The sequence below is a fragment of the Pagrus major genome, chromosome 1 (assembly GCF_040436345.1).
Source record: "Pagrus major chromosome 1, Pma_NU_1.0".
Lineage (NCBI taxonomy): Eukaryota > Metazoa > Chordata > Actinopteri > Spariformes > Sparidae > Pagrus > Pagrus major.
Window position 1 is genome coordinate 33,525,649 of NC_133215.1, and position 19,342 is coordinate 33,544,990.

A 19,342-nucleotide genomic window follows, 5' to 3' on the forward strand; every position below is an offset into this window, starting at 1 on the left:
TAATTTCATCATTCATGACAACTGTATGAGGGTAATATTTTATATAGCCTAACTCACTCATATAAGTTATATTAAAGCTTAAAGTTACGCATGATTAAGAGAGTGGCAGCTTTGAGTGACAGCTAGCCGCAAGCTGTCTGCTCGGTTTCACCCCAGTCAATTCCAGTGATTGATCCTGACCTCTCTGCTGTGTTTGTGGTGTTAATGCCTTTGGAGGATTTTTCATGCAAATATCAGACAAATAATATGGCTTGCTATGCTGTTAATTCAACTACAGACCAGAATGGAGGGTAAGATGCTGGTGTTTTGGATTAATATGTGCTCCTAAACCAGCAGGCAGCTGCTGGAGCTGGTGAGCTCTGGAGGAGACAGCCATGGGCAGAGTTTGGAGCTCTGTTGAGGAGAGCATTCTGTTTTTTAAACTATGGCATTCAAAAGTGGATTTATCTTAGCTCTCGCTTCTCAACCTGTCTGCAGCAACAAGCCATAGAGGTGCTGATATAATAATAATAATGATACATTTATTTTATACAGCGCTTTTCAAGGTACTCAAAGACACTTTACAGGTTTAAAAGCAGAAAAATAAAAACAACACACTAAAAACATAAAAAGAAGAGACAGAAGTTATACATTAAAAGCAGTTTTTAAAAGGTGAGTGTTTTGAAGGTAATGAGGTCTGTACAGTCTCTGATGTGTTTGGGGAGGGAGTTCCAGAGGGAGGGGGCAGCTACTGAGAAGGCTCTGTCACCCCAGGTTCGGTGCTTGGTCCTGTGTGGTGGAGTGAGGAGGTTTGCATCGGAGGAGCAGAGGCTACGGGACGGGGTGTGGCGGTGGAGCAGGTCAGCGAGGTGGGGCGGGGCTGGTTGTGGAGGACTTTGTGAGTGAGGAGGAGGATTTTTAATTGGATCCGTTGTGCGACAGGGAGCCAGTGGAGTTTCTGGAGGACGGGGGTGATGTGGTCACAGGTGCGGGTGTGGGTGAGCAGGTGAGCAGCAGAGTTCTGGACATATTGGAGTTTATTTAAGAGTTTGGATGGTGTGCCATAGAGGATGCTGTTGCAATAGTCAATTCTGGACGTGATGAAGGTGTGGATCAGGGTTTCTGCAGCAGAGAAGGAGAGTGATGGGCGGAGACAAGCTATGTTTTTGAGGTGGAAGAAGGCAGTTCTGGTGATTTGATTAATGTGTTGATATCCACTGTAAAATACTGTAATTATTTAACTGACTGCTGAATGGAGGGGAAATGTACTTCACAATTCTACAGAGAGGAGATGGGGTAAAGAAAAGAAACTGCAGAACACTTAGGTCACAGACAAAACCGAACACAAACACAGACACACACACCCATGGTGCTTGGTTTTGCTCCCTAGCTTACTCTGACTGTTTGGGGAGAATGAACCCACAGTCAAACTTTGCGAGTAACTCGAATAAACACAAATTATCCTTTTTCCCATTTTTGATTAGCTGGGAGTTAGGCACTAGAGTCAGGCACTGCCGAGATGGCGACGGCCAGTATCACCCACTTTGAGCTTCATTCCTGCTCCTCAGAAACCTATGGTGGCTCTGTCCACTATCGGCTCCCATTAGGGACAGATCCATGATTTTTTTCTCACTTTTGGTGAGATAGAGTGTTTTTTCTATATTTTTTGTTATTTTCTACGGGAAAAATGCACAGATCTTGATAAAAAAAAAAAGACAGGTGTATTTTGGAGGCTAGTATCTATGAGTGCCTTGGCAGAGGAAACCCGCTTGAAAAAGCTTATTTCACTGGAATACAGAGAAAAGTCCAAAATTGACAGTACTGTGCCAAACATAGTTGTTCAATATTGCACCCTGGAATGTAGCGTTAGATGGACAGACAGATGGACAAATAATATAGAAAAACAGACTTTGGAACAAACATGGAGGGAGGAACTTTCTCACACACACACACACACACACACACACACACACACACACACACACACACACACACACACACACACACACACACAAACACAGAATCTCTGTTTTTCCCACCCACATGTAGTCACCCACCCTCACATGCATGCTTGTAAGGGAGGGTAGCAGATACTGCAGGTTCGTCAGTCTTGCTGTCATCCCCGGCATGGCGCCATGTGACCACTGCTGGTGGTAGACAAAAGCCCCTTTCTTCAACCAGTAGTGGAAGTAAATCAGGCCTCTGTGGCTGCAGGGGATAGAGGGAGTAAAGCACTGAAGGATAGAGGGTGGGTTGGAGAGACAAATGGCACAGGGAGCAAAAGAAAGACAGTAAGCAGGAGATAGAAGAAGGGGGAAAGAGACAGCAAATAAACTGACAGAGAGCAATTGAGCATGGACGAGTGGAGAGGGGAGGGAAAGGAAAAAAAAGAATGACAGAGCAAAAAAAAAAAGGAGAGATGGCCTGGGGGTCACCCATGGAGAAAACAGACTGACAACACAGCAATTACATCAATTTTCATATTGTGGCTTCATACTAAGCCTGTACATGAGAGAACACATCTCGAGGACGCATTAGGGGAATGATTTGGGGTTTTAGCCTGAGATTTTGTGAGATCACATTATTACAGTAAATGGCAGGGGATGGTGAGTGCTGGTTAAAAGACAAAAAACAAAACACAGCCTGGCAGATTGCAGTCTCATACAAATGGGTAATGCCTCCAATGGTTTGAAAACAAAGAGGAATTTTCTAGGGGAAGCGTCTGAGTGACAGATGGATTCAGTCTCTGCTACTTTACACTCAGTCTGTGTTGTCTTTAAGGAATACATAACTGCTTTTTCTATGAATGTATTGACTAAAACAACAATCGCTGGGCTCAACTGTTTTCACAGCAAAAGGCCTCGATCATGTTTGTGTGTGTCTGCTGGCTTGTTTGTGTGTGTGCATGCATGTGTTTGCATGCACAGCATTCAAAAACAATTACGGCCTTGTGTGGCTCAGACGGCAACAACAGGCAGGTGGGTGGAATACGAATTCACCTCAGATGAGACCTCTCCCACTGTCAGGCTTCAAAGACTTTTGTTTATTGTCTCACTTTTGGATACAAGCTCAGACTTAAAAGTGAACTTTAATATTTCATATCCAATCCAGAAAAAAAACAGGGGGTCCACAGACTAACTGTATGATGCAAAAACTTAGAGGAATGTCATACATAAATACTCAGCATTATATAATATTGATGCATTTCTCTGAGTGTCACCTAACGGGAAGGTTAGGCTCAATAAATATTCATGAAGTGTGAGAGCAAAGAAAACCACGATAGTATCACCTAAAAATCTCTATTCTTACTTTATGCTTTTTTTAATAGAATTTTTTTTTTAAAGATTTAAAATATTTGCCTTTGCCTGGAAAATATCTGCATTTATACAAGTACATATAATCATGTTACTGACTTGTTATTTGGATTAAAAATAAATAGGGCCGCGCCCACCAAGCAAATTAGTCTGATAATAGGACATTAGGGTCAAGGACAAGTCAGAAAGGTTTAGCTGATGAGTTGTGTTAATGGTCTTGGAATGTAGACATGAAATAATCAGACCAAAAGCAATAGCAGAGTATAGAAAATGGATATAAATAGCGGAAAAAACAAATCAGGAAACAAACAAAAAATGTAAAACTAATAATAATAATAATAACAATAAATAATGCGCCAAATGAGCCGAAAGGAGAAAATAATTCATTAAAGCAACATTATGAAGTAATTATATTTTGTGAGAACACAGAGAGCACAATAGTAATTATTTACATCCTGTGGTTTGTGAAAAGCTTTGGCACAAATAGAATTGTTGCTGTAGAAAGTGTATAGTGTAGCAATCATAGTATAATCAATACCACAACTGAAGAATTGAACAGAATGCAAAATGTGCACGTTATTTAATCAACTTACTGATGCCAACAGGTTTATATACATACACTATATTGCCAAAAGTATTCACTCACCCATCCAAACAATTGAAATCAGGTGTTCCAAGCACTTCCATGGCCACAGGTGTATAAAATCAAGCACCAAGGCATGCAGACTGCATTCCACAGTCAACTGTCAGTGGTATTATAACAAAGTGGAAGCGATTGGGAACGACAGCAACTCAGCCACGAAGTGGAAGGCCACGTAAAATGAGCGGGGTCAGCGGATGCTGAGGCGCATAGTGTGCAGAGGTCACCAACTTTCTGCAGAGTCAATCGCTACAGACCTCCAAACTTCATGTGGCAAATTAGCTCAAGAACAGTGCGTAGAGAGCTTCATGGAATGGGTTTCCATGGCCGAGCAGCTGCATCCAAGCCATACATCACCAAGTGCAATGCAAAGCGTCGGATGCAGTGGTGTGTAAAGCATGCCACCACTGGACTCTAGAGCAGTGGAGATGCGTTCTCTGGAGTGACGAATCGCGCTTCACCACCTGGCGATCTGATGGACGAGTCTGGGTTTGGCGGTTGCCAGGAGAACGGTACTTGTCTGACTGCATTGTGCCAAGTGTAAAGTTTGGTGGAGGGGGGATTATGGTGTGGGGTTGTTTTTCAGGAGCTGGGCTTGGCCCCTTAGTTCCAGTGAAAGGAACTCTGAATGCTTCAGCATACCAAGAGATTTTGGACAATTCCATGCTCCCAACTTTGTGGGAACAGTTTGGGGATGGCCCCTTCCTGTTCCAACATGACTGTGCACCAGTGCAGAAAGCAAGGTCCATAAAGACATGGATGAGAGAGTTTGGTGTGGATGAACTTGACTGGCCTGCACAGAGTCCTGACCTCAACCCGAAAGAACACCTTTGGGATGAATTAGAGCGGAGACTGAGAATGGTCAAAAATTCCCATGAACACACTCCTAAACCTTGTGGAAGCCTTCCCAGAAGAGTTGAAGCTGTTATAGTTGCAAAGGGTGGACCGACGTCATATTAAACCCTATGGATTAAGAATGGGATGTCACTTAAGTTCATATGCGAGTCAAGGCAGGTGAGCCAATACTTTTGGCAATATAGTGTATATAAAGTGCTGCAACACCGACCATGAGAAGCTGATGTGTTTTTTGAGCATTAAAGCATGTAAAACTATTCCAGTAGTAACCCAAAATAGAATTATGGACCTGAAAATGACCACAATATGTCTCCTTTAAATTAATAACACATAATCAGATTTTCAGTCATTCACATACACAGTTCTGACATTAGCATTGTAACAAGTCAAGCACAAATACATAATGAATTGTTTGTCCTTAAAACTAAGAGTGAATAAATTAAAGTAATCACCCGGTATTTATAATTCCGCTGTGTAGAGAATGCAGGTATAGTGATCTTAAATGAGTCAGTGGAAACAAGATGAAAGCTTGATTGTCTTTGTGATGTACAGTAGATTAAAGCTTGGCAGCCACACACTGCTGATGAATATGACTGATGATTTTTGGCAGTGCTGTGTGAATGCTTTTAACGGTAGTAAATATCAGATTTGTGTCATTTTGGCAACCAAAATTCAGCAAGGTGTGAAGAGTGTGAAGGACGGACAGATCACCATTTGCTGAGAGAACTCTGAATTATGTACACAGTTTATTAAGTCCAGAAGCTGTGTTCTGACAGTTAATTATATAGTAATGAGTGAAAAATTATTGTCACCTGCTTTGGTCTCTAATAAGCACTATGTTTTTAAAAGATCCTTCAGCAGGACTATGTCTGTCAGGAAAAGAACAACCCAGATTCCTCCATCATATCAGCTAATGAATTACTTTAAGACTGTTATTCAGCTAGTTAACACATGTACTGCAATTTTAATGGCAGCAAAAGAGGAAATTTCCTCCTTCAGACTAAAGCCATCATAAGAGTTTCATCTTATTTTTAGAAAATAAAATGCTAAAGATGCACATTGCATTAAGTCCACAGCAAATTCAGTGTGACAGTGAAATCATGGAGCTGTTCCTGATGAAACAGGTCAAGTGTCAGTACGACACATGCTTGCTTACAGCAGAGATACCTGGAGCAATACCACCTGGTACAGAGTAGCATACTCATATCTCCTTTAACTGCACATAGCATCGAGATAAAGCAGGGGAAGTATGAAGTATTTTTTTTTTTTTTTGTCAACTGGCTTTTTAAGAACACAAAGCATGTCAAATGAATCACAGCAAATCAGCCTTCCTTTGCTGGCTGGAATGTCACGCATCCAGCGGTGGTAACGCAATTGAGGACAAGTTAACGGATGATGGTTTCGTTTGAGGTGGTGTGGTGGGGGCCGATGGGGGCTGGTGGCGCTGGGAGGGAATGCAACATCTGTCAGCCCTAAGGCACAATCTCCAAATGGCTGCGACGAGCGGAGAGGCGAGAGCTCTGGAGCCCCGCAAGACGACACAGAGACAGAAGAGGAGAGACAGGCTGAAAGACACAAATACAGATGGATGGAGAGATGGAGGGGGGATGAAGACAGGTTGACTGCGTGTGAGACTCAGAAATAGAAGAGGGAGAGAGAGAAGTGGAGTGGTAAAGAAGATGTGATGGGTAAATCTAGGTGAGCTGTGGTATTCCATCAATATTGTTTTACTTCCCTTCACAGAACATTGCCCACTTTCTCAGCATGGGAGTGCAAGTTAATTCAATGCACCTGACACTGCCAGGATAAGGGACCTGAATTCCCCTCTAAAAGCTTTAACCCGTGCTAAGTGTGCACCAAATGCCATATGCTGTTGCGTTTTGTGTTAATGATGACTGTGAACACTTATATTATCTCAGCAGCTAAAGACAGATCAAGATGTCTAAAGTGCTTATGCTGTTGGTTAACTATCTAAACGGATTTTGTTTGTCTGTCTTCTCTCTGTTCATTCATATGTGATGAATCCGTAGCTCTGTGTTTTCACACACTGCTTCACGCCTCACAACTTATAAGGGGCAGATAGCTCGCTAGCCGTGATGCAAGCCCAATTATAGTGAAAGGCGGAAGCTGACATGTTACTGTTTGTCAGGTCTAGCGGAGGGTCTGGGTGAGCTAAAATGTCAGCCAGTGTTCAATTAGTCTGGCCTTAAATGCCTCCGATCAAGAGACAGGAATTGCGCTTAATAAGATGGATCAAACACTTGAAAGCACCTGGTCGATGCAGTGGGGAATGTAGAAGTAATAATTATGAATACGTGTGCCAACTATTTCTGCTTTCATGTCCTGCTCTTCGAGCCACGTAGCTCGATGGAGTTTGACAGTGTCTGTCATGAATTTTCATTTATAGATGTGGCAAGATTGATTTGATTCACTACATGCTGCCAATGCAGACAGTTTGAGATGTTACCATGGTTCCACATGGATACACTGAGGGCCCATCTTGTACTTGAAAGGTATACTTAACTCATTAGTGATACTGCCAGCCTCCCCTTACTGTATGTCTGTTAGCATTATCCTTGTAATAATTAACCATCTTATTATGTGGAAGTGACAGTGAACAGTAATCTGCAGGTGTGTGTGCCACTGATGGACAATGTATGTCATACCATGTCAAGAGTCTTTTAAGAGGTTAAAATGCAAATATTTATATTAGCATTAAATACTTTTTAGTACAAGTACTGTACTAAATACTAAATACTTCACTCAGTCCATTTACTCTTTTTGACTTCCAGTGAGTCTTACCTGAAAGTGCATATATGTTTCCCAAAGTCCAATTAAAATTGGACATATCACATTTACAACAGTGAGTCCAGGATGACCTGGCATGAATCTCGGCTCACATTTAATGCATGGATATCAGTATGAATGGGTAATTACTGCAACCTACCCTTTTAAAAGCATGTAAGAGGAGGAAAGATGTCCGTGACAAGATTTTCTGAAGAAAAAAGGAGGTGGGCAGTAAATTCTTAACAAATAATAAAACTAACTAATGGAAGAGAGTCAGAGAGTGAGGAAGGAAGTCTGCTAATGAGACTAAATGTTACCTGAACAAAACTTTTAAACATTACCTCATCCATAAAACATTACCATATCTTGTCGGATACATTTTCATCAGCAGTGGTGGTTGTTTATTGGTGTGTTCAACACCAGCAAAGCCAATTTTTGCCTTGTAATAAACTCGAAACTCGCTCAAGGTTGACCATGGGATTATTTTTGTTATTCACATTACTTGCATAAGTGTTTATTTTGCCCAAAACAACCAGACCTCTTCACTCTACATTAACTTAGAAGTTAAAAAACTAATCTCTGGGCTCTCATCCGGGTGGTAAATGGCTCCAGATAACAGCAGCGGTGCAGTGTGTGTTTATTCCTCCAGAAGGTCTGTCTCTCCCCTCCAGGCAACTGATTGCATCTATGCCCTCCTGCTTTGGCAGCCCCCCCCCCCATACAACAGTCCTCAAACATCTTTTGTTTTTATTGAGAGACCCTTAGCAGCAGAATTACATTTTGTGCATTTAAAGTGCATATAATTTGTTTTATGATTTTATGATTAGGATATGATGGCTACAGAGCTACCACGCTGATACCACACAGACTGTGACTGGTCAGCACAGGCTGCTCCTTTTTTCTCTGGTTTGAAATCCTGGAGCAGACAGCCCATGAGTGACTGTCCATCCAGTCGGGTGCAGCCTGTAAGTGTTTGGCTGGTTCTGGACGTTGTAGCCTGTGTTGGTCAAGCATGCAAAACTGGTAGGCGAGACAAGCCCTCACGTCCAAAAAACCCCCATGGACACGTACCATAACAAATAAAACCACAGCAAACACGACCACCTCTCTCGCTCACAGTGACCAAAAGAATATAAAGTTGACAAGTGCATGGCTATAGTCTCCTATTTAGTATTATGCAAGGCAAAATCTACACCATCCATAACTGTAGATGACTCAATAAGAGAAAATCTGCATGGCTAGACACTGCAAGGAGTAAGTGCAAAAACATTTTTTTTTTTGAGTGAACTGTTTTTTTTTAAGTTTTCTCTGGGTTCTTGCCTTGTTGTACTTTTGTCCAAAGGGGTTCCCAGTGATGGCAGGAGACGCTGAGACCTTTAGCCGCTCCAGCAACATCTTTACAACTGACATTTATCAACCTCTTGTGAATACTTTACTCTCTCCTGCCTAGACCTGCTCCCCTTTCACTGCCCTTTGGCTTCAATTATCAGACTCAATACCTCTGGCTTATAAGTACGACCCGCAGCTAACGTTTCCTTTTCCCCCAGTCTGCGCTGATACGGATGTGAAATAATCCACAGCTGCTTCTGTTGCTTGGAGGAGCATCTATACAACCAGAGAATCCTCTCCCTTTTATAAATGCATTGTGCTTCATCCCACACAGTGAAGTGATAAGTAAGCTTGAAGAAGTTTTGCAGTGATTTGTACTTTGTTCTTTGAAACAAGCGAATCAGAGAAGAAATGGGACATTTAAGACAATCATAATGGCTAGAAAAAGACAGGTGAAACACTGGGTAGAAGTGTTATACGTACAGAGCATAGTGTGCAGAAGCTGACAAACATGGAGAAAGCACTTCTCAGATACCAGGATAAATATGAACTGTTTGATCCCCCCCTCATTCCACAGGTGGAGCATCCTTTGTTTACGAGTTGTTTTTTGCTACGAAATCAAAACAAGCCAGAAGTTCGTTTACTTCTATTAAATCACTCCCAACCACATTGCTGTCACCGTACAGCTAGAAAATTGACTTGCCCCAGAGCGACTAAATCTCAAGCTGTTATTTGTTCCCCTCTTTTACTGCTTTTCTAATCTGAACCCGCTTAAAGTCTGACAGCAACAAAAAATCTATTTATTGCAGGGTATTGCGGGAAATTAGGCACAGATTTATAGAGAGGAGTCACAATCCAATTACTAGATGACTGTGTGCAATGGAAAATATGAGGCTAATTTCAATAATATTCTATCTCGGAGTATTTACATCACTGAGGTGATGGAATTAACTCAAGTATTCCTTACACATATCTTAAATGTCTTCCAGCCGGCACATATACACTTCATTAACCTTTGTCATTTTCAACCTTTTTGGCTTCATAATTTACAGTCTTACATGCACACTCACACGCACACACACACACACACACACAGACAGATAGACAGACACACACACACACACACACGTACACACCCCTACACACAGACAGCTCCACAAACTAAAATGTTACTTTCTATAAGTCTGAAAAGTGGATTTTTGTCGCAAGTTCTTGTGCTTCTATGAAGCATTTAGATTTTTTTTTCACTAAGGTTTATTCTTTTGGACCAAAAGTAATTAGGTGTTATGCAACAGTTGTACCTCTACTAAAAGAGGCTGTTTTAGGTTCATTAATGAACGAACATTGCTCATGAACAACAGGCTGGCATCGACAGAGAGCGATGTCACACTCCCTCTGTGTGTGTTGTAATTTGACTATTTGTTTTGGTCACCAGGCCGGCCGAGCGTGCATGGGAGTCCCTCTCACACGCTCTAACATGCAATATCCAATAGCTGCACACTATCAATGTTGAAACAACACAAACTCTGAGTGAGCACTCACACATTTCTTTTGGTCTGAGATGCTGGTGCTCCAGTGCGATATCAAGTTGCAGTTAATATTTCACCCTCAAAAAATTAGTAATCATCTCTTTTAGTCACTTGGGGGTAGAGACAGTTAAAAACAAGCCCCAAGTTTATAGCTTATAATGTGTTAGCAAACAACTGCCAACTCATCCAACAGACACAGAGCAACATTAGCATATAGTTCACATCTTGTCTGGCAACCTGAGGATTGTAAGTGCAATGTTGACTCTCCTTTTAGCCCTGTTTTTAGGCCTATTTTTTGCTCGCTAAATATTTAACCAGCTAGTTACAAACTTTCTCCATCTGTTGTTTGGTGCTATGCAGCTACCTAATAGTGGGTGCATTGCAACGTTTATGCTGAAAAGAGCCGCCTGATGCTAAAAAACAGATTTAGAGTGGTTAAGCAGTGAGTGAAGAATTTTAGTAAATGTCTGGAAAAACAAACTTAAAAGGGTTAAAAGCACCTTGGTGTGTGTTTATTCCCCTTTGTCTTAATGACAAATATTAAATAGAACAGCTTTAAATACTTCTTTAAAAAGTGAGACTTAAAAATATTGAGAGGCTTTTGACGTCTTTTTATCTGCAAAGCTACAGTTTTCCTTCCATATTTAGATTTATTTGAACTTTACAAACTGTTTTTGTGAACTGCGATTGTTTTTTGTTTCTACTTTTTTTTCATAAGATGGTGAACTATAATATTCTTATTCAAGCCTGTCATCAGCCTTTGTATTAGCACGCTGTGTGAACTGGGAGAAGCCCACACAAAATCCAGTTATAGGATCTAATGTAAATATCAACATGCAAAAGTTTTATTGTGAGCTACTTCTGAATGCAGGAAGGCTGTGTGTGGAGCAACTGAAGGAAGGGGAATGACTGAAGAATGCAATCAAGGCAAAGCCTCCATATTTTCACACCATCATAGAATTGAATAACATTATGCTACAGGACTCCTTTCTATATGGTTGCATTCATCCTCCAGTATTTTCTCCTATATGATTGAAAGGTTACCAAAGGTTCTTTATACAAAAGTAAAAAAACAAAGCCTCTTCCATCAGAGCAAGTAATCTCCATATTCTATTTACACATCTCTCCAGGGTATATTGATCTCCATATTCTGATGTATGCTTGTGGAATACATATTTCTGTTAGCAATGCTAAATCTTAAAATGTTCCTGTAATTTCCTATTTATCAGAATTACATCAGGCAATTATGAAGTTGTGTAGTAACCCAGCTGAGTTGCAGTTCCAGCGAGTGAGCGAAAAGTTAATTGGGATTTGTAGTACAGACGGTGTTTGAGTACATTTGATCGGATTAGTCAACATGCGGCTCACGTATGTGGCATTATACTGTATCCGCCTTGTGATTAATGAACTGGTGTTAGTGGGTACGCCCACCATGCCTGCTGTTACCCAAGAGGGTGCTGACAAATGACTCACGGCATACGAGCACAGACTTTGCTGTACAGTACCATACTGAGAAGGATATTGACTGTGAAAGCAGTGTGTATTCTCTTTCTCATTGCTGTCTGATGACATAATGGGCATAAAAAGATTGTCATGCCAAAGGCCACCTCTGTGTGAGACACAGGGACAGTGCCTTTTTTGCACTTACATAACAACTATTATTGACCTGTTGGCGACAGAGGCGTCGTGTGAACTTCAACAGGGCTCTGGTACATGCAGCAGCCTTTGGCTTTGCAAAGACAAAGCTCCATTTATAACATGGAAATGAACAAGTTTATTTTTTGAGACATCAGTCTGTTTCTATTGCTGTCATGCCCTTCAAAGTCAGTTTTCAGGTTAAGTCAATACCTGGGTGACACGCATCATCCTTTATTATTTACTAAGATGCAAACTCGTAAAATGCACTGCAGGAATTGTATGATGTCATTAGCAGCAACATGACTAAACAACTAGATGGCATTTTCATTGTAGCTCGTGACCACCAGCATGTTGAGATCCCCACCAGAGGAAGAAATATCCTGGACCATGTGTATACCAATATTCCTGGCAGCTACAAAGCCCAATCAGATCATATTTCTCTGCTTTTTGTGCCCACTTACTCACAGTTTATAGTGACCCTCTTTATCAACTGTGATAACAGTTTTAACCATCAGGTAAAACTGGAAAAGTGTGGACAGATGAAGCTAAAGCAGCCATAAAGGACTGTTTTGAGTGCACATACTGGCAAATGTTCAGTGATTCTACCACTCAGGAAAACAACATCAGTCTTGAGGAATATACACCTTCAGTGACGTCATATATCAGCAAATGTGTTGATGATGTGATGATCACAAAGACAGTAAGATCATTTCCAAACCAGAGGCCTGGATGAATGGAGAGGTGAGGGCTCCATTCAGAGCCAAAAACGCTGCCTTTTGGTCAGATGACAAGGAAACATACATCACCGCCAGAGCAAGACTCAAGGAGACCAGCAGCACTTAAGATATGTGGCAGGTGATTCAAAATGACACAGGCTACAAAGTAGCTCATCATGTGTGAGGCCACACTGCTGGATGAGCTGAACACATTTCATGCTCTCGTTTATCTCCTCAACAAAGACTCAGCTGTGCAGTCTACTCCACCTCCAGAGGACCGGCCACTGTCAGTAACCACAGCGGAAGTCAGAAAAATCATGCTGAGGGTGAATATAAAGAAGATAATTCTCGCATGAGACTTCCCTCCTGCCTCAAGACAGCCATCATTGCTCCTGTACCTAAGAAGTCTGCTGTGTCTAGTCTTAATGACTACTGCCCTGTGTCTCTCATCCCCATCCTGATGAAGTGTTTTGAGAAACTGGTTCTCCAGCACATCAAAGACAACATCCCTGCCAGCCTGGACCTACACCAGTATGCATTCAGAACCAACAGATCCACAGTGGATGCCATATCTACATATCATCAGGTTGCTGTTTGTTGACTTCTGTTCAATGCTCAACACAATCTCACCCATGAAGCTGATTGGAAAACTAAACACTCTGGCTTGAGTACAACGCCCTGCAACTGGATATTGGACTTCCACACAAGCAAAACCCAGTGCTCAACACCAGAGCCCCCCAAGGCTGTGTGCTCAGCCCCCTCCTGTTCACACTGTACACCCACAACTGTACTACCAGACATCAAGAGAACTTTATTGTTAAGTATGTGGATAGCACCGCCATCAACAGCTGCATTATAAACAACAATATGAGTTAATATCGGGAGGAAATCTTGCAATCTTGCAGCATGGTGCAAGATTGCAGGTTGCAATAACAATCTTGCAGCATGGTGCACAGAGAACAATCTACTACATCAATGGAGCTGAGTTGGAGCAGGTGAACAGTTAAAGGTTCCTTGGAATTACCATCACTGAGAACCTGTCTTGATCATCACACATCACCAGCCTGATTGAAAAAGCTCAGAAAAGGCTCTTCTTCCTTTGAATACTTAAAAGGGCTAAATTCCAGAGCCAGATTCTTGTCAACTTTTAGGAGCAATAGAAAGCATCCTGACTGGAAACACTAACTGGCACGGTTCGTGCACGGCCCAGGACAGGAAGGTTCTACAGCGAGTGATCAAAACCGACCAGAACATCATTGTACCCATGATACCATGATAACCATGATGACCAATGATGAGTGGTTATTATTATGATACTTTATTATTTACGCTAGTTCTGTCAAGCACCGGAAATATCACCCATAATTATTTCCCAAACAACCTCCGTGACCTCCCCAGGAAACTTCTATGTAGCCCCTACAATCCATACTATTACATCAGTGTGTTATGTAGACTGGGCAGCAAAATTTTGTCTTATTGAGCTGACTGCAAACTTTTAGATGTTGTACCGATGTTCATCATTTTTAATCAGGGTTACACCAGGGTTGATTACCACTCATAGACTTGCAGAACTATATAGATTTACATGCAAACTCCCACGCATCCACAAGTGTGCCTCTCCAAACTCTCTGCTACTGTACACTCTAATAATGATGATGAGAATGCTTTGGTATCTTCAGCTCCAATGATTCAATTATATTTGCATATGATATTCTCTGCAGATTTCTTTGTGATTTTTCTGGGCACCGTGCCAGAATGTGGCAAAAAATGTTGGACCTCTAAGAAAAGAACGGAGCTCATGGGAAATTAGTGCTTTCAAGGCCTGACTGAGCATAAAGGCAACCAGCAGATCTCTGAATGATGAGGCACACACAGCCACTACACTTAAACAGAGGAAAAAAATACACACACACACACGTTTGCAGCAAGATGTATCATAGTGATTATATCATCAAGCCTAACGATGCAAATTATTATTTGAGATATGGCATCATCAGTGGAAAACTGACTGTAGACAAGTTTTTAACATGCTAATCTGCAGCAGCACTTGCAATAATACACTTTATATCTCAGATACGGTAATCAGTCTTGATTGACTTCTCTCTCTGTAGTCTGTCTTTTCAATACTGCAGACATTCTCCAGTTGGTGAAGTGTAGGCAAATGAGAGGAATTCCGCTAATCAAAGAATAATAGTCACATACTCCTGCATATTTTTTTTTAAGTATATCTATTAAATTTCTCAGCGTAGTGTTAGTGGCATTGTACCACTGTTTGACTCGGAACATGACTTGCCGTGAATGCCATTTTCTTGCTTCTCTGTTCAAGCTGCTAACATTGTTCTTATTCATCCTACTTCTGTCGTCTGCAGATCATGCTGCTAACTGATCCGGAGGTGGAGAGCAGTCTACTGATCAGCTCTGATGAAGGAGCCACCTACCAGAAGTACAGATTGAATTTCTACATCCTCAGCCTGCTCTTCCACCCTGAGCAGGAGGACTGGATTTTGGCCTACAGCCATGACCAAAAGGTTAGAGAACAAGAAGGGCATGTTTAGCACTCGTTCAAAGGTATGAAAAGAAGCTGAGTGTTAAGTCAGGTAAGGAACAACAGTCGAGGGTTGGAGTGCCTCACAGCATAAATGTGAGATCCTGTTACACAAAAGTTTGGCTCAAAGCACATAGAATTAACTATGTTCATTTGGAAGAAAGGTGATGAGCATGGGTTGTATAATCCAGGTATTTTGAATTCACTGATGCCCATCCTTGACTTTCTACATCATCTTAAGATAAGATATCATAATGTTCACTATTAATGTCAAAATGACAAGATATTTTGTATAATTTTGATCCTTTTAATCAATTTTGTATGATTCAAATTTGGAGATAAGTCAAAATGCTGACTTTTAATTCAAAGTGAGATAAAAAAAATAAGAGACAGTCAGTCAGTAGTCTTAGCACCTTTCACAGAGCAAAGTGCTTCACAAGTAAAATAACCGAAACATCAGTCCATAAAAACAGCAAACAAATAAGCAATAAAACATAAAAAACAACAGACCATAAAAACACAAACCTTTTTAATTTTAATTCAATATGTCATATATTTTTTAAGGTTCCTATGAATTCAAAATTGATTTGTAAGTGTTATTACCACGTCTTGCTCTACGTGTCACCTACAAGGATGTAGGTTTGGTTTTGATATTGGTAGGACAGAGGAAATCACAGATATTGAAATGCAAAGCGTTTGCAAAGCGTACCCTGTCGGGAGGTTTCTAGGTGTCTGCTGGCACCAGAAGGGCAGAAAGAGAGAGAGGAGCGCTTGTGTGTGTACATGCGCATGTGCACATGTGATGGGGGCGGACATGCACACACACGGTTACTTTCTTTTTAAGAATTAACAATTAATTCACAAGGACTACTGGCATCTTTTTAAGGTGGAACCTTTTCTTGCATGCAGGGTTGTCGCCATGGTTACATAAATACTGAGGTCATGCATACTACAAGGATCAGCATGAACATAAAACCTGAACATGTCACGTTTTAAATGAATATAGTTTCATAGTTTCAGGTACTAAATGCAGTTACTGGTGCTGTACTCTTAGTTTCTTGTTTTGAGTGTGTAGGTCGGTGAAATGCAACCACTTTACCTTCGCACACAGAGTGAACGACAGGACGATACTGTACGTGTCCAGCTCGTTACATACAGTATATGTCACCTAATGTCATGAGTTGCGCATTAAAAGCTGTTCAGCTTTGCTAATGAGAAGATGTCAACCTTTGTTGAAAGCATGCCATACAACTAAGTAGTTTTAGCAACTTATAACTTTAATATTTTAACATTCAACTGGATTATGCAAACTGTGAACATTTTATTTCCTCACTTGGAGAAAAAAAAAGGGGGCAGAGCAGCTCTCTGGTGTGCTCTGGCAGCACTACACCTATGTACGTTACCACTGTCACAAGCCTAAATTAACCAAGCTCGAACACATTTTGTCATCATGCCTTGACAATATCAGATATTCTTCTGATGTTATTTATCTCCGGGTGCTCAGAACATCTTTGGCGCAAATAAATTCAACCAGGATGTAGCTAGTTACTACAGCCAGCCCACATTCATGAGCCAGCCTATCACACGTTAGCAAGAAAATGCATGGCCAATCCTATTGGCGATATTGGTTTAAGTAAAAATAACTTTATTCACTGATTTTGGTGTAGAAATATTTTCCAGTTTTCCCTCTGCTGTCCTCTGGCTGCCTTGCCTAAACTCAAGACAGATAGCTTAAAATGTTGGTAAAGCAACTGTCAGTTAATGCTGACCAGCAGCCTCTCAATGAACTCAGTAAGGGTACATATTTGCTGACTCTGCCCCGGGTACCAGGAGTACCTGGTAAGAAAACCACTTCGGTATTATATTCCCTGTTTAAGTCACACTGTATTATCCATGTCTCAAAATGTTATTATTTTTCTTGTTTTGACTTCGATTCAGATTCATTCTTTATTAGAGGAAATTTGTTTTAGGAAGCTTTTTGAAAATAATTACATTATATCACACAATATAAACATTAAGATGTTTACTGGTGTACATGTACTGTGACATGATTTTCAAAATGAAAGGTTTTTGGGATTATTTTCACTTCAATAAGAGACAATTACTTAGGTTTTTAAGTCATTTACTTAAAAATTCTAAATCATTACGACTCATAATTTTGACTTACATCTCATTATAGTCATATTTTCTTTCTAATTAATTTTGCCCTTCTTTTTTTGCCACTATTTTTCTCATTCCTAATATTTAATGTACATTTTTACTTTTCCTGGCAGATCTGGGCTTCCATACACCATGGCTTTAGGCTTTTAGCTCAAGGAGTGTTCCATGATAACTATCTCAGACGCTCAGTTATACAATATCAGTAATTTAGAAGGTACTCTGAATGTCCCAGCTCATGTCTTAAGGGCCTAGTGCTACACAGGGAGAACTTTTGCAACACAGCACTTTTGGGTGGTCATTTTTTTTTTTTCAGTTAACCAAAAAATCCCTTTAAATCTCAAAGCTTCTTGGCTGTTTATGTGTTACCTGGTCTGGATGTATTTTGACATACAATCGTCAGAAACGTTTTTTTTAGCTTAATATGCACTTTTAAACTTATAAATACACCTTCAATAAGCTTATGAACTGACTGACCGTCTGTGTCTGTTGCACTGGATATTTAAAACTTTAATTTAGTGAAAGCTGATACTGGATGTCTGGTCAGATTCATAATATTGTTTGTGCTAAATAATGATCCAGTAAAGGAGGATAAGTGCAGGAACAGTATATGTGAACTTAAAATAACAGTTTGCATTAATAAAATGCTTTTCTGAAGCGCAGCCCATTTGGTTTTAATGTTTCAGTTGAGATGAATAATGAAGGCATTCTCCTTTGCTGAGGAGACGTGTGGATATGTGTGAGCATGCCTCTCTCTGAGACCCTTCTGGAACAAAAATCACACTTTTACTGTGCAGCGAGTACAATCCCTCATATACACACCCACACATATACACACCTTTAGCATATATTTAGTCCTACAAATTACTGTGATTCTGAGATGCCTGAAACACATAAACAACATCCCATTTTTAATGAATGTTCAAGCTGTGTTTTTAGCCATTTTTCATTTCACTCTTAAATGATAATCATAAACCCATTGTCTGATGGTTTTAATGGGTAAAGTTATGACACAGTTTGCATTTTATTTATTAAAAGAAAGAAGAACAAGTCATAGAAGTTCTGTTTGTATTTGATCTACCTGCACTGCCTCCAGAAAATAACCATATGCTTGCACTCTCAGTCCAACACAATGACAAAAGCGCTCGGTATTTTTTTCTGCTTTTTTTTATTCGTGAAACACAATGCATGAGCACAAGTGAACATGTGGCTAGATTAATGCTCTATGAACAAATATAGTTTGCTTTCTCCAATTTAGACACACAAGGCTTTTCGGTTATTGTCAACACTTTACAATCACATGATACATTTATGGTTAATTCATCTTTATTTAATAGCTATTTCACTGCTAACAAACAATTAAATGCATTATAAAGCATGTATTAAGCAGTTGTTTATTGCACAGTTGCAACTAATGTTTGTAAGACTTTGTAAATGGTCAATAAAAACTATGTAGTTTGTCTATAAACATTATTTGGACGGGCATTCTAAAGTTGAAACTAAAGTACAAACTAATGTTTCTAAACCTTTACAGTTGCTTAATAAATACTTTATAAAGTGTATCATTGTTTGTTAACAGTTAAATGACTATTAACCAAAGTTTAATTAATTGTACTGTACATTTAGCAATTATTAATAATGGTTATGAAAAAGTGTTAGGCAGTTATTTTTTATTTACAGCAGATCTTTTTTTTTTTTGGTCTCATGGCAAAAAAATCGAGGCAGGTGGTCTATTAATATTAATAGCAAAGTTGGTGGTTCAGTCCCTGGCTTCTCTCATTTACATGTTGGAGTGCTTTTGAGCAAGACACCATGCGCAAAATATGCGTGTGTAGACTCAAAAAGACAATTAT

The 19,342-nt window shown here is 40.3% G+C and overlaps 1 protein-coding gene across 1 annotated transcript in view; it reads left to right on the plus strand.

Annotated features, from left to right (window-relative positions):
* The window catches only part of sorcs1 (sortilin-related VPS10 domain containing receptor 1), a 215,398-nt gene that overhangs the window by 129,358 nt on the left and 66,698 nt on the right, over positions 1 to 19,342 (plus strand). Inside the window, exon 4 of the mRNA XM_073464743.1 lies at positions 15,157 to 15,315. Coding sequence (XP_073320844.1) covers positions 15,157 to 15,315 — 159 coding nt within the window. The remainder of the gene's footprint in view (positions 1 to 15,156; positions 15,316 to 19,342) is intronic.